The following is a 16,434-nucleotide window of genomic DNA, read 5'->3' as shown; positions in this document are numbered from 1 at the left end:
AGGTGTCTTTCTGACTCTGCTACACCCTGCTGAGAGCCTATCAATAAGCAGTGGGAAGAGTGACTGTTTGAACACTTTGCCTTAAGTGACAACCAACCTTAAAAATCTTTTAACCACAGATGCACCGTGTCTTCTTTGAAATATTGTTTTGTGCGGTCGCCTTCAAGAAAGAAGATGTTTGTACAAACCCAAGGGAGCCTCTAACTACAACCCAGAGAGAAAACCTTTTTTCTTATGTTGGAAATCACTGACGAGTTTTTAAGAACCGTGCCCCAGTTACTTTATCCCTTTTATTTATGTGTTCTTAAATGAAACCGCACAGCTTTTGACACAGGCTTTATAGACAAACATCACTTTTCACCAATGAAAAGACACACTGCTTACACAAGAAATCAATTGTAAGAACTCCACTGCCTTTCTCTTCTGAAGTTTGGAGGGGTGTATGTGTAGACCAAATGTGTCTCTTCAAACTGAATGTACGCCGCCGGGGGAAATCTCTACACGCCAGTAGCTGGCCAACAACTGCCAAGAAAAAAAGTGCTCAGCTCTTTCACATTGAGTGTCTCTAAAGCACAGTGAACAAAGCTGTGGAATGAGCCGTAACCACATTATTTGCCACCTTTCTCTGGCATGTGCTTTCTTTAGGTGGAATTGATAAAGAAGAGGTGGCACATTAAAACGAAGCTGTCAGATTTCTTTGAGAACCTTTGACTTTTCATTTTACACCGTCTTTTAATTAAATCAAATGGAAATATTCATATTGATACTTAATTTAGTTTGCAGGAGACCTAATCATTTAAATGAAGAATATATATGGTTTTGGTTGCAAATATTTTGGAAATTTTGATCCAACAGGCAGATGGGAATCCATTGTTAAATAAACTAATATGCTTCAACAACACAGGCTTTTGAATCACTTAACTTTCATCAAAAGCTGTAGCTCTTGCTGTGCAGTCTCATCAAACATTTGTTAATCATACAGGTAACATTTGCCAAGATCCACAAGAATGCTGCTCATATCCAGGAGGACAGTTCTAGCACAGATCAGTAGTAGGGGAGTGCCTTTAATCTGCTTCTCTTCTGGTCTGACAGGGAAAGTAATGTCTATCTCATCTCAACTGCAGTGCCTGAAAGTAGATGCTAAATAAATTGCAGAGCTCTGGACACAATGGAAGCTCGAGGACATGATGCTGAGATAATATTGGACGTTTACTCTCCAAAAGCCCAGCAGGGTATCACAGGGCCTCTGCACACCACATAGCTGCCGCTGCTTTTATTGACATTTTGAGCATGCAGCTGGAGTCAGTTTACCAGATGTCTCTCAGAATAACCTCGACGTCAGTGCTGTGTATGCGTAATATTCAGTGAAAACTGCAAAGTGACTGATGTCAAACTTACCCGCCTCTATTGTAGCCATCACTGCCATCTTCCTCTGGAGAGATTGTGCAGTTATAGAGGCAGAAAAAAACAATGTTTCTGCGCCAGTTAACTGTGAGAGTATAGATATCAAGCAGGCAATCAAAACAGTACAACCTGCGCTTTGTCCGCTCCACTGTGTGACTGACAGTTTACACTCTGTTATCAGCAGGACTGAACGCCGGCGACTTCTCAGCCTCTATTATCTCTTTTTTTGCACATGACGAGCTTTTCGACATCTGTCATGAGAGAGGCTGAGTGCTCCAACCCACTCTCTGGCAGGCCGCCCACTCTTTCTGGTTATCTTCAAATGTCAGGTGGTGAAGCGCATCACGGTCAGTCAGAAACATGTTGAGTAGAACGGCTTTGGAGGATTTCACATCCTGATCCAGCGGCTCTCACAGAGATTCAGTGATGTTAGGAAAAATAACACTGACTTCTAACCTGCTATCCCTTTGTTGGAGCTGTTCAGCCAGTTACTGATTCAGACCTGTTGTGATGACAAGAAAATCACCTGAATTTGTTTTAATGTGAGCTATGAAATAATCGTTTCAAATGTGTTCTTTATGAATGAAACCAATTTAATTTTCGTTGCTATTCTAACAATTTCCTTAAGAAAGCTATGTCTTTGTTTTTCAAGCTTTTACAGGATTCAAAGAGAGATAGGAAGCAGAGGGAAGCAGGAGAAAGAGTTACCTTGAGGGAAACGCCAACAAAGGACTGGCATTAGAGTACCACTTTGAGAACAATGATAGCGACACATTCAGTAATGATCGAGTATTAGCTGGGGGTACAGAAGATAAGGAGATGTGAGGGATATCACCGGCAGTACAGTTCAACTCCCAAGGGCTTGGCTCCACATATAATCACTGTAATTGGAAATCTTACTTTCTGCTCCAGCTCAACAGGTGACATCCTTGTTTTCAGTTGTCCCTGTTAAAAGCCTTCAGCTTTATTTCCAGTTTGCTCTTTTGATGGTGGTGGAGTTAGATAGAAAGCCCAGGCTGTGATGGGGTTCATAATTTTCATTTTGCGCAGACGTGAGATACTAGAGCAGCTCAGATACTGCCATAGTACAATAAATGTGATCCTATTCTCACCTTTGAATGGATGTAGATTATTATTTCATGAGGCTTTATTCAAAATGAAAGCCACAACACAAAGCAGACAAATGATGGCGGTCATTATTTGCATTATCTTGGGGCTATTCAGTGAAGATTGGTGTTTTCATTATGTCAGCAAGCCTATAAAGGGTGAAAATAACTTATATTTAATCATTTCGATTCATCTGCACCATCTCTCGCAAGAGACAGCAACTTTTGAGCCAGCACAAGAAATAGCTGGAATATGTGATTAATAAGCCCAGGGTTCAGCCTCGGTATGAATCTAAATCACACCCAGGAAAACCTCCTGTAATATTTTCATATAACCAGAGCCAACTTGCCATGGCTGTGGGGAACACATTATGTCAGGCCTGAGAGAACAACACCAGGGGATTCATACTGGGCCAAACCCAGAAACAGAGCAAAGAGCAAAGTCACTCTGTTGGATCAAAGAGTACCATTGTTTCCACGTTCCCTCTGGAAAGGAGCAAAACTCTCAGCTTTCACTTTTTACTTCAGTTTTCTGTGATATTTTGTTTTTATGCAAGCAAAAAGTGAAAATGCATGAGTGAAGCAGGAGGTAAGTGGAAACTCAAGAGAGAATATGTGACTAATAGTAATAAAGTGCATAAAAGTGGCAGGGGTGGAGTGTGCATTGATTGTCTTGGAATGCTCTTGCAACAGGTGAGGGAGGAGATAAGATATCACTGCTGATATCAGCATCTGCCACCAACCAAGAAGCTATTTGTAAACTGCATTTGACCCAACTTGTCAAAGCAAGACTTTAGTTTAGCCTCTAACTCTACTTTATTTATAACAACAACTGCTTCTGTACATTTCATTTATTGCTTCCAAACCCAGATATCTTCATTCGGCTCCTCCACTGGGCTGCTTTTCACAATAGTCTCATATATGGCCACCAGCTTGCTGATCTTCATAAGCACATACAAATATGGGTAGAGCAGTCCTTTGTCCTGTTTATAGCCTCGTCTAACTCTCTGAGAAGAAGCTTACTTGCTACATTCCAGAAACCTTGTGTTATGCTTACACAAGACTGTATTTGGGACAGAGAGCCTCAAAATACAAGCAACCACTAAGTCATATGGTAAACTGAATGGGCGTCCCGTCTTGGGGCCTCTTATTCCAGAGCACTTTTGCAGCCTTTGTCTGTTAGCTGGATGGGATACGTGACTGACTTGGAGCTCCTTTATGCTGGGTTTTGCTTATATCTTGCTGCCGGTGCTGAATTATTTTTTTCCTTTGCGTTCACCTAAAGGTCAGTCAACAAGGTGCTGTTTAACTGTTGAGGCTTAAAAACAATCTGCCAGAAGAGTAAAAATAGACTTTGGGAGCTGAAGTGACTATCAACAGAATGGTGGTGTGAAAGCAACTTGCAGTTTGACCTGTTTATCTTAAGCAAAAGACCCGAACCACTACAAGGCTCCAGGAATTTTTCCCGAATGTTGATCCTCGCTCCCGTCTCTGTTCTGGGTCTGTGCCCCCTGCTGCTGTGGAAACCAGATCCTCTGGGAAAAGCCCACCCAACTTCTGCTGACCAGCTGGAATGAGAGCCTGGGAAGTGAAGAAAAAACTAACTTCCACCCAAACACTAAAAACTCCCCCAGCCTGGAGTCCACCCATGAGCCACAAAATGGTGACTGCACTCCATCTTGGGGAAACACACTTTTTTTCATCCCTGAAACATAATTTCATGCAACACAGTTGCAGAGTTGTCACTTTATGGTAATAACGGGAGTGACATTTTCCTTATTACTACACCAAGGTGCCTTTGGTGGATTTTCTACTTCAGGGTTTTAAAAAAGCCACCAATGCACATTTTCCTCTTTCTAAATCATCAATGATTTGTATTGATCACTTAACGCACAAACACTTAGTCTCTCGAGGGAGCTGTCAGTCCTATTTACACGAGCTGAATTTGTGATGAAAAAATCCTTGACTGTTATCATTCAAATCACATACTGAAGTTAGACGCAAGTATGTCAGTCGAAAACCACTAGCTTTACATTTGTAGGAGGGTTGGGTGGTGGGCAACAGAATATATTTACCCTAAATTCCCAACATTCCTTGAGGCAGACAGGAAAGGCAGACTCAAGGCAGGCCTCAGCAGACAGCCATTAATACACTCAACCACATGCAGATCTATCTATAACTCTCCTGAAAACACAAACAGATACAAGAGGCAATGAATTCACACTTGAATGTCACTTTCGTGGACAAAACTCCCGTCACCAGGTCATGACAGTACAGCCGTCTGCCACTATCAGGCAAATGCCTGAGCACAGATGACTCACATCCACCTCCTATCTGATCTTCAGCTGCCTTTCATGCCTTCCTCACCTGTCCACAGTGTCTAGTAGCAAGCTGACAAGTGTTTGAGTGACCTCTCCCTCAGCTGTAAACTGATCTAATTCTCCCCGAGACAGTGGCAGCTCACACATTACCATGAAGGCTGACTCTCCATGCAGCTCTTAATGCTATTCATGGCCTTTTAGGAATAAGATGCAGGAGATTCTTGGTCACCGTGAGCAAAATTTAATGAGACATTCACAAGTTTAAAGACAAAATGACTCACTCCTACATGGGTGTTTAGACTGCCTCTTTGGATATGGAAGTCTGAAACCAAAAGCAAGAATATATCAGCAGTTTTGGGGAAATAAAAGACAGAAAATTACAAAGAATGTCTTCAGCTAATACAGACTTCTCTATTCTATGCAGCTGGATCTGCCTCCATACATCCAACCCATACTCTATTTTCTCACTCCCCTGCTATTTGACCTACCAGAAGGCATTACAAAAGAAGTATTGACCCCACATTCCCCTCACTAGGAAGAAGAGGATAATTAACTGTAGTGTTAGAGGCACAGGGCCGCTGAGGCTGTAAAACAGGGAATGAATACTGAGCAAACTACTTTATCCCACAGGACTGAGAGCCAATCCATATTTATACATTTATTCAGCCGACTTATGGCATCTGACTCCTTAAGAGATATCTAACAGGCCAAATGTGGGCTTCTCCATCATCCTCTTTATCACTTACTGGTCACAACATGTGGTGATGAGGTACATTTTCTTTCCCTCATTGTTTCCACTATTTGCATCCCTCTTGAATGAGTTTGCTCTTGTACCTGCATGCGACTTAAACATTACTCACTGTAGGTAGAGGCTGGAGCAGTGCCATGAAACATGCCCTCCACAATGTGTGTCACCCGTGATACAGAGGAGTGGCGCCTCAGCCATCTGTTAAGCATCTGTCTGGGTGGGGAGTCATCCAATTGCACATATTCACTTTTATAGGTGTCGTGGCACATACGTGATATGTGTTGATAACTACTTCCATGTCTGCTTTGCCCTTTTTGTTGAAGCTGAGGACAAAACCCAAACAACAGTCTTTTCACAAAGTCACTGATGAGTTTCTTTTGTTCTGGACTACAACTGATTATTATATGTATGAAATCAAACATAAGGTAGATGCGTCTAAAGAAAGTGAAGTTGTTGAGACACCATATTGTATTTTTGATTGCTCTGAGGGCATTTAGTATGCGCAGACCCTGAATTCTAACTTCAGGATATTTCTGTGCTCAAACTGCAGGGTTAGACTCTAAAATCACATCTCAGTCCATTTCTACTCCTACACCAAATGCTGACCACTTCAGTTCACTGCAAGTTGAATTTATGCTTTTAGTTTATTGAAAAATTAAACATATCTTTACCACCAATACAGTAACACTTAAAACCGACTGCATTTGACCCAAAAAATCCATCCCCGAACAGAATCTATTTAGAAGTATTATCATTTGTTTACTATAATAAATTGGCCAAGATGTGGCAGGTGATCAGATTTCGACCTAATACCACCTTGTTAGTAGACTGGTCTTGCATCCATAATGATAAGTAGTGCTTAGAACTACTGTTTGACATGCAAAACTAATAAAATGTCCATCAGCATCACTTCAATCCCATTTTTGGTGTTAATAAATCCATATTTACATGATTACAGACACGGACAGTGAAGCTGTAAAGCACGTTAGCAGTGCAGCTGTAATCATTCCAGCACACTGGCTTTGCCCAATATGTTTGCATACTGTGCACAAGATATGTCAGATGAATGGCACAGTAATCTGATAACATCATTCAGACATTGGTCACTAATGTGTTAACAGCAACGCAGTGTTTTTCATTTGTGTGAGACTGGACAGTACATCAAGTGAGGTATAACGCTCATAGTTTTCTCGCACCAAGATCTCATAATGTCAACAGAATACATATTTACAGGTCAAGCACATTGTGGTTGTGTAAAATATAATGGGAGTAGAGTTGCTGAATATATTGCTTTAGGCTTATTGAACAGTTGATTTTCTACAGAACTTTGATTGGTTTATTACTCTTACAGTAAGAAAGGCAGTGAAAAATGTTATCTTCCACTTCTCCTGGGTTCATCGCACAGCCCAACCCAAAACACTGTAAATGAAAGCAGTTCAGATGTGTGATGTGTTGAAAGCAATACAGAAATCATCCTTGATGAAGCCTTGGCCATTTTCAAACATGAACACCGAAGAGTTTCTCATTTTTATGGGTGCTAAAAAGGAGAGCCTGACACACCCAGCTGCTGTCAGAATCAGGAAAAGCAGTGCACTTCTGAAAAGGGGCTTAATTCGCACTGACTAAATTATTATTCACTCTATAAAATGTTAGGAAACAGACAAGAAGATGCTCATCTTAGTTTTCTAAAGGCCACAGTCAAATTACATGTTTTGTATAACTAACAGGCTAAACGCCTACACTTAAAAACACTTAAAACAAAAATAAGAAAGAAACAGAGCTTTAAGCAGCTGGAACACAATGTTTGATATTCTGCCAAGTGAATTCCTGATAGAACAATAATGAAATAGCTGTTGATTTATTTTCCGTGAATCAGCAAATTCTTTAATCAAATAATGGTTTGATAACTACCAAATTAATCTCCACATACATCCCTTCTGCTCAGCTATCAGCCTCCCGTGCTTTGTTTTTACAGCTGCATTAATGCCAGACACGGCTCCAGACACACCAAACACATTTTCTGGAACAGTTTTGTTCCCAGTGACACAAAAAACAACAACACGATATGCAGCACGCCTGCTGCTATACCAGCAAAAACAATGACTTAACAGAGGGGTAGGCTGAAATAACCCTTCTGTCTATCCTTTGGTTTCCCAGACTTCCTGTTTGACAAAACTAAATCCCTGCTGATGCTGGGCTTTCCGCCCTTTTCTCCAATTCTGTCTCTACCGTTTATTTTTATTGTTTTACATCAGATTGATCTTTCTGGCTGAACCCACGTCCACTCTTTGGGTCACTTGGTCCTGGCCTCATCGTTTTATTCCTGCTTGCAGCACACTGCCATGAGCAGAATGAGCATAAGCTGAGGCAGAGGGAAAGAGATGGAGGAGAAAAGGAGAAAGACAGAAAGCAAAATTTGGGAAAAGTTGAAACAGTGTCAAAGACTGAGAGAATCGGAGGTGATACTGAAGTAAAAAAAAAAGTGGGAGGGTGTTCATCCAGAGAAAGAGGATAGACTCGAACACTAGGGAAAATAGACTGTTTCTGGCTACAGGCTACGTTTCACAGCTCTCTGACTCCAAACATCCTTGCGGTCGTGTTGGCGGGGGTTTCAGGGGACTGTATTATGAGAAAAAAATGCTGCTGGGCTGAATGAGCGTATTACAGTGCAAGAGTGGTCTGTACTTTAGGTGATCAATCAACCCAGAGGAAGAGACATCCACTTTATAACCATTAGAAGCCGGAAATGTAAGCGATGAAGAGCAGGAAAGTGTTCTCAACACCATTACGCAAGGCTCTTGTCCACATTAAAAAAAATCTTGGCTTTCTTCTCTTAAACATATGAGCCACTGTAATCTCATTAGTTTTATGCAATGCCTTCATGACAGATGAGATAGTGTAGTTCATCATCCTCCCACCAAAGTGGCAGGTGTATGACGAGGAAGGAATACAGATAAGTTATGGATGTAAACGGAACACATGACACATCAGGAAATATCTATTCACCGCTCAGGAAATGTCCTGTGAAATGACACCACTAAACAATGAGCGCCATGTGACACTGTTCCAGACGGAAAGATGAGCTCTTCATCCTGAAGCCTTCTTCATATAGATGTGATTTCATTATGGTGTACCTCTTCATAATAAGTGCAGGTGGTTAGAGGGGGGTGGAAGCACACATTCTGGGACTGGGTGGGTTCCAGCTGGCGAGAGCTCACAAAGCTGACACAAGGACAAAGCTCCTGGCTGTGCTGGTATGACTCTGAAACAGGACAACACAAGACTATGCCAAATAGCCCTTGGCAACATTATGGATGCCATAAATGCCACCCGTCTGTAATTCATATACATGTCTTTATATTTATCACTCATGTTCATGCCCTTGATATACCCTTTGAGCCGCAGAGGTGGTGCAGACAGATGCGGTGAAGCTAATTTCATCTGGCCTCAGTAGCACATGACCAGATTACTGTATTACTTGTTGTGTGTGATAGGTCACCTCTGAGGGAACAGCAGAGCTACCAAAGGAAGTAGTAGACTTAAATTGGTGACAAACTTAAATGAAATCAAAAGTATTTCACTTAAATGCTCTGAGCAGCTTGGCTAATTTACTGACATACCGCAGCAGTGTGGGCAAATGAGTAGCTGGCACAGGGGTGTAAACTCAACCAACCAACCACAAAACGGAATGGAGAAGCTTTCCCAGAAGGCAACACAGCCAATTATTTGATATTTCAGTTCAACTGCTTCAGTGGAGGCAGTGCAGGATGTATTCAACCAGAGCTGCCAACAAGTCTGTGCAAATTGTGAAGACAAGAGACAGAATGTCACACTGTTTTCCCCCACAAACAGGTCCTCTTGTTCCGAAAAACCAGCATCATATGATTTAATTAACTTCTATCAAATTCTGTTTTTGCTTTCAGTCTATCTGAAACTTCAGAAGTTCTTCAGTTCGACTTTCAAGAAATAAAAAAAAAGAAAAAACAAGCTTTGAAAGTTATGTTTAGTTGATCACAAGTTGTCATTTTACTCTCAAAGAGCTCACAGCGGAGGATTAACATCTTTCTGATCTCATTTCATCAAAGAACTGTTGGAACTCTCGACTAATATTTAATGTAATAGACATTAAATGTCTTAAAATCAATAATTAATACTCACCCCACAGTGATTGCACAACATGTCTCTTCATACATTGTAAACCCGTCTCTGTACTTCACCCAACAATGACAGACAAAATTAAACTCTTCCCCGCTTCCCTGCTGTCCACAGCCTGCGTCAAGCTATTTCAGACATGTCTTACATTGCTGGGGGACACAGTACCTGATAAGTCTGCACCTCCTCTGAAACAGCAGCTGCTCATACGTAGCCCTCTGTGTGTACCCCACAGACTCAACAAACTCCCAGAAAAAAGCCGAGTGCGGCCGCCATGCATCATTGTGTTTGTCTTGTTATTTCACCTTCAGTTTTGAGGACTCAGCAGTTCAAAATGTTCTCAATAAAGTATAGCTTATACCCTCTGGCTTTGAGCAGCTATATCACCTGACATTTTTATCAAGAGCCTAAATGATTTCAGCCATGCTGACATTCTCTGTAGGTCAAAAAAATATTTTAAGAGATTTCAGGCACGTTTTGGAACAATGTCTTTACCTAATATGCCCAGTAATGTTCAACTGACCTTTATTTTTTGGATCAAAACAGTTTTGTGTGATTGGCTGTCTTTAAAGGGCAACAGCTTTCTGGGACATAAACTAGGTCTTCTTTTTCAGTTCATGGTTATCAAATAAACATAAACAAGCTACTTGTGTGCATCTTTCAATCAGAATTCTTAATATTTTTCGACAACTAAGCCACATGAAATGCTGCTGTTCATTTGCTGGTGAAAACAGATCCCTTTGTCTGTATTTATAATCCACAGAAAAGTAAAACTAACCAGTCCAGATTCATATCAGGTGAAATGAAAAACAGGTCACACCTCTCTCTTATTTTCCTGCCACTTTTAAAGTGAGATTGAGATTTCATTTTTAAGCTATTCTTGGCTTTGGCATCTGGTTATATCACAAGTCCACTGTATTAATCCCTTAAAGCCAGTCACACAGAGAGTGAATTAAACTGTCTCGGGCAAGATTTTGAGATCTGAGACAAAACCCTGAGGTTGGAGCCAATTCAGAGCACATGGTCACCCAGTCCCAGAATGTGTCACTGAAGTCTCTACATTCAGTCGGGTCTGACCGGGATTCAGTACTTTCAGACCGCTGCAGATATCAAACATATTTGAAGTTCTTTCATTCAGAATCTGCAGCACTTTTGCAATGTGAGAATGATTAATAAATCAGATTATGAGAACAATGAGCAGAAAAGCTGATATGGGTTGGAGGAAAATCTATTCGAAAAGAATCAAGATTATGGAATATTTTCATCTATAATATCTAAACTGGACATAGCAATAGCATCAAATAGTACACAGTCCAGTTATAGCTTTCCAAAAGGGAATTTATAATTCCCCTCCGGACATCCATTTTTCTAAACAACTCCCCCCTCCAAGTATGGCATCTAGCCCTTAAGTCTAACGTATTTTTACTAAATTTACACAAAGTCTAACAACATTGACCGAGACCTGTTTTTCAAGCCAAGACTCAACGACAGATTTGTTTCAGAGATAATCCTGTACATTTTCTGAACCACTTCAGATCAGGTGTCTCAGCTTAAGAAGCCCCTGTTAATTGAATTTATTTTTATAATAAAAGGGGTATCCTAAAAGCCTCAGGCTCCCAGTACTATCCTCCATATTCAGTTGTTGATATCCATTCACATAAGCTGTCAGATGTTACAGCGACTGTAATGCAATCTGAGAGTGAGATGTCAAAATAACATCATTGGACACAAATGTACATGCAGGTTATTGTGCTTAGGACAAAAACTAAGTTTGAAAAAAGTTCCACAGAGTGTCTAAATCGTTAAATAGCTTTCTTCCTGCTGTGTGTAGTTCTGCTTGAGGCACCTAAAGAGACAAGGCAAGACACTGCAGGAGGGGTGAGGACAAAATCCCTAACAACTAAATCCAAGTCAAGAATCTTTAAATGTCTGAACCACTCATCTGTGCCACAGTTGTTTGTGCCTGCAAGGCTATACAACCAAGACAAGAAACTAAGTTGTTTAATACTGTATAAGAGGCATAAAACAGTTTCAAACTGAGACTCCAACTCTATCGTGAAGAAAATCTGCTGCCATTACCAATTAAGAAGCTCTGGTGCAATGCTGCTTACAGTGAACTGGGAGTAGAACAGCAATAAAGAACAACACCTTCAACAGTAATAGTTACTGTGACAAGTTTTTCTGTCAGGGCAGCAACCAAGGAGATAAAGCAATGATAAGTTCTAATCTGTTTCATGGGAGTGAGATAGATTACAAGAAGATGTGAAGTTGATGTATTTAATTTGCGACAACCCACAGGCTCTGTCCTCTCTGGCAAAATGCTCTTCATCAGTGGCCTCCAACAGGATCAGAGAAAACAACAAAGGAGCCTGCCGCCATAATCAGACAGAAAAGCACGAAGCTCACTTCACCATTGCTGCTCATCACATTTACTTCCTCTCCCTGTTCCTGCTAATCACTGAGATTTGATCAAACATTGCAGCCTCCACTCCAGCTGTTTCCCCACAGCTCTTTATTTCTCCGCCAGATTCTCAGTTCATATGAAGTGAATGTCAAATGATTGCAGGTAGATTTGTGTCCTCTCTTCCCATGCCTTCCTGGATATTTGGACACTTTCCAAGTGACAGAAGACAATAAATGCAACAGCCTACTGAGCTTCTCAGTTGTGTCACTTCCAGTTAGCCTTTCTGTGACATCTCTGCCCTTTAGCTCGCTGACATTGAAGATGAAACGATCTGTGCAGAGTCTCTTGTATTATATGCTGTCTTTCTTCACTCTCCAGCCATCTAAATTCATGCATATCTGGATTTGTGAGTCTGCAAAGGGAGAATTTGCGAAAAAGACAGACAGGATTTTTTAAATCCTATAACCAAAAATAGCAGCTTGGTGTAACACGGTATGTTTGTGGTAGTTGTGAGCTTAAAAAGATTTCTCCTTATATAAAGTGCAGAATTCTCTGTAACCCAACTAGCTTTTACCTTAATCATCCTCCATAATGTACATCATTAATACTGATGTTCCTAAGAAGCTAAGCCTTTTAGAATTAGAGCATGTAGTGTTGTGGTGGTCCTCTGTAGATTTATTCCCCAAGAAAACCTAGCAGCTACATCAAATCTGCTTGCAACCTGCTACTCTGTCACATCACATTTTAAATCCAAACTGAAGTGATGGGGATTGTGAACAGCGGAGTGGTAAGCCACAGTATGCGAGCAAACATTTTTTCGAGCAAATGAGAGGGCTGGAGCACCACAGCTTCTTAAACTGGGGCAGGGAAATTTGCAGCTTCAGTGGGAGCCTTCCCTCAGACCTCACGTCACGAGAGAACACATGTGCAAAACCATCATTACACATAAACAAAGCTTGTGTTGAGCTGAACTGGAATAATTTACAGCAAACAAACAAGCAAACACAATGACGCTTTCTGCAGCGCAGACAGGACTCAGCATGGGTTTCTTTTCAACTCTCAGAGCTTCATTCTGTATCGAGCACATAGCGAAATTTGAGCTCATTTGTACCTCTGATTATTTTCCATGACCAAAAGTTCTGAATTGATGCCAAACGTCTATGTCACAGAAAAGAGAGGGAAGGGAAAATTATTGGTCATGGTAAAACACAGGAAAGTATTAAAACTGCTTCTCAGATTTTTTCTATAACAGATTATATGTTCTAACATGTTTACAAAATGCAAGCATATTCCAAGCCTTTGCAAAAAGAACCAAAGCCTTACACACCCAAAAGCAGCACAAAAAATGAAACACCAACCGCACTTAGAGCAACATTCCAACAATCCAGATTGATGGGCGACTGTTCGTGTTGCTTTAAGAATGTATTAAAAAATGTAAAACGACTCAACTTTGTGACTAACGTTTTACTGGGAGACTTTTAATTTCCTGTGCTGCAGAGTATCTGAGGAAACCACAGCTGTTCTGGGCAGACAGCAGGACTGTTGGCCAAGCAAAGCATCTATGTCTCTGTTTTTCCTCACCAAAATGATTTTGTTACATTTCCTTTTTAATATTACTTTGAAAAGACTTTGGTAAGAAGTCAAAACAGCCGTTAAAACCTTTATCATTTCTACAATAGTCTATGTTGTGATTTCTAAAGAAGTTGCATGTTTTTTTTTTAAATACTAACCATTATGAAAAGTGAGCTGACTGTTAGAAAGTTGCAAAATCTCTCCCAAAACAACAACAGCATTGCCTCATTCACACCAGAGCTACCCGGCGTCCACAGTGCAAAGGTGGGCTCAGGATTGGCACCAGGTTCAAACACACACTAAACATCATTGTGCTCACCTCCAACAAACTGGATCCCGCCAGCCACCCGACCAATCGTGCGTGAGATGAGGTCAGAGATGCAGCAGCCCATGAGAGCTGTGAGCGCCACCAGAAGGAGGAGGCCACACCCCACACCTGTCACCACCGTGCAAATCCTCCACGCCACACTTGGGATGCCCTGGAAGGAGGCGTAGCGTCCACACTGCTCCAGCATCACTGTGATCTGTTTCTCCTCGTCCCTCACTGGGTAAGAGCAGCGCCGAAATGTGCCAAAGGACACTGGCTTGTCCATCTGTGTTCCCAGCAGCCAGTAGGGCATGAAGAAGCCAACACAAGAGGCAGCAGCACAGAGTAGGGACAGCAGGGTCCAGATAACACCTGCACATGTCAGGCTAGACGCCATCGTAAACAGTCTACAAATGGTTCACACGGTAACTGAACGGACAGCAGTTAGATGAACAGTTGCTGTGTTGCTGGAAACCTTGCAGTGAGCATTTAACACTTCAGTCTTCACCTTCTCAGCGACTCCGGGTCCCTGTCAGGAGGAAGAGAAACACCCAGATTAACACATAAATCTTAAAAAATAAATAAAAATAAAAGTTATTGGCTTTTGAAATAACAAGAAAATCAGCTAAAAAACAGAAATGTATTTCTCACTCATTATAAATACATAATCAACCAAATGATAACAAAAAATATGCAAGAGGGCAGAATGTCTAATTAACAGACTTCCATTTATCGTTTAATCATATTTTGTGTGTAATTGTTGATTAAATAGGTCTATGCGTTGTCCTCCCCTGAAAGATGTATTCAGAAACTAACAGAAAGAGATGTGGCCATATAATCCACACAGTTATTCTGAATAAATAAAAGATAATTATGATTTAAGCAGTAGTCAACAAAAAATTATTATGATCCAACTCAGGCCAGTAAAAAGCCAAAGCAACGTTTGAGCTGAATACTTTGCATCCTCCCTCTTTACTTCAGGCTTGTCTCTATAAGCGGTTAATGACTAAAAAAAATCCCAAATTTGTTATTTTGTTCTCAAAATCGAGCACGTTGAGATATGCACTAAAACACCTCAACGTATCCCAACAGGTAGCCCATAATTAGAACATCTGTAATAGAGCATAATTCGTCTCTTCTTTGAAAATAATGATAACCTGTCGACGAAAAAAAGCAGAATCATTCATATAATAAACTCTGAAATTACATAAGGCACACACGTCATGGCAAAACTTCTACCGATGCGTTTTAAGAGTTGTTAATTAACAACGAACCGTACAAACAAGCAGCACTGACGGGGAGTGATCACGGAGCTGAGAAAACACTCTTCAGTTCCCTGCGTGAGCTGCCACTTCTGCAGGAACATGCAGTGATCCGTCTTTAGGGGTGACCTCAAGAAATACACTATACTATCGCAGTGCTAACGCTTTCGGAATGAAAATAATGAGGGGAAAAAGCCACAGAAAGAGGGGAAATCTTACATGCTGGAAGACTTCGGAAATAAGGTGCGCTGGGTGTACACTGAGAGGTCGTTCCCATCTGCGGGCTCCAGCTGTGTCGGGTCTCAAAGCAAACTTTTCTCCAGTCGAGAAAAAGAGAAAAGAGACACGAACGATCTTAGAGTGGAAATCCAAAAAGTGACAACAGTATCTGAACACTAATCACTGCTTTCTCGTCAATATATCTAACCAAGGCGATGATCAATGAGTCACTCCTGCGCGGTGCAGAGACGAACGGCGCTCTCTGACCGGACTCCCGATTTCACATTCCTGCTCAGAGGGAGAGGAGGGAGGAGGGAGGGAGGAGGGAGGAGGGGACTCCATGAAACAGTGCTGGGAGGAGACCATCAATCACACAAATCCCTGCCCAGCGGCTGGGCTTACCGCTCCCGCTCCTATCATTCCTGCATGCTGCTGGTGCATTCACGGATGACTCGAAAATCGAAAAATGGCTTCAGTACATGTAACTAAAAAGTGTTTGGACTTAATAACGGTTCAGGGACCTTAACTTTTGCTTTGCTTTATACAGCCTTTCGAGTCAAGAGATGACTCGAAAGGCTTCAAAGGCAATTTTGTATCAGTTCAAACTTATTTTATGACCCCTTTGTATAGTCTCTGTATTTGTCTAAACTGTAGATAAAATACCATCATTTGCATTCCTTCGCTCACAAATGTAATAAGGCCGATTGAGTTCGTTAACATTTAGACACTTTAATAAAGTCTTTATTTGCATATAAAATCAAGCATAACACCAACAACCATGAGTAGCTCATTGTTTTAACATTTATACTGACAATGATACGTGTATAAGTGAGTTACAAGTAGCTTTATTACCAAACAGCACAGAGTGGTTGTGTCACAGTGTAGGATTAGAAGAAAAAGATCAACTTGGGAAAAATGGCCATGTTCTCACAACCAGCA

General features: G+C 41.2%; 1 protein-coding gene across 1 annotated transcript in view; it reads right to left on the bottom strand.

Annotated features, from left to right (window-relative positions):
- The window catches only part of LOC140313954 (LHFPL tetraspan subfamily member 6 protein), a 41,809-nt gene extending 25,991 nt beyond the window's left edge, over nt 1–15,818 (bottom strand). Inside the window, exons 1-2 of the mRNA XM_072391945.1 lie at nt 15,496–15,818; nt 14,027–14,543 (exon numbers count right to left, since the gene is read on the bottom strand). Of these exons, the coding sequence (XP_072248046.1) occupies nt 14,027–14,411 (385 nt within the window). The 5' untranslated portion in view covers nt 14,412–14,543; nt 15,496–15,818. The remainder of the gene's footprint in view (nt 1–14,026; nt 14,544–15,495) is intronic.
- Between the last annotated feature and the right edge of the window lie 616 nt (nt 15,819–16,434).

This window comes from Leuresthes tenuis, unplaced genomic scaffold (genome assembly GCF_036924035.1).
Source record: "Leuresthes tenuis unplaced genomic scaffold, fLeuTen1.0.hap1 SCAF_9, whole genome shotgun sequence".
Lineage (NCBI taxonomy): Eukaryota > Metazoa > Chordata > Actinopteri > Atheriniformes > Atherinopsidae > Leuresthes > Leuresthes tenuis.
This window is presented reverse-complemented; position numbering and strand designations above follow the sequence as displayed.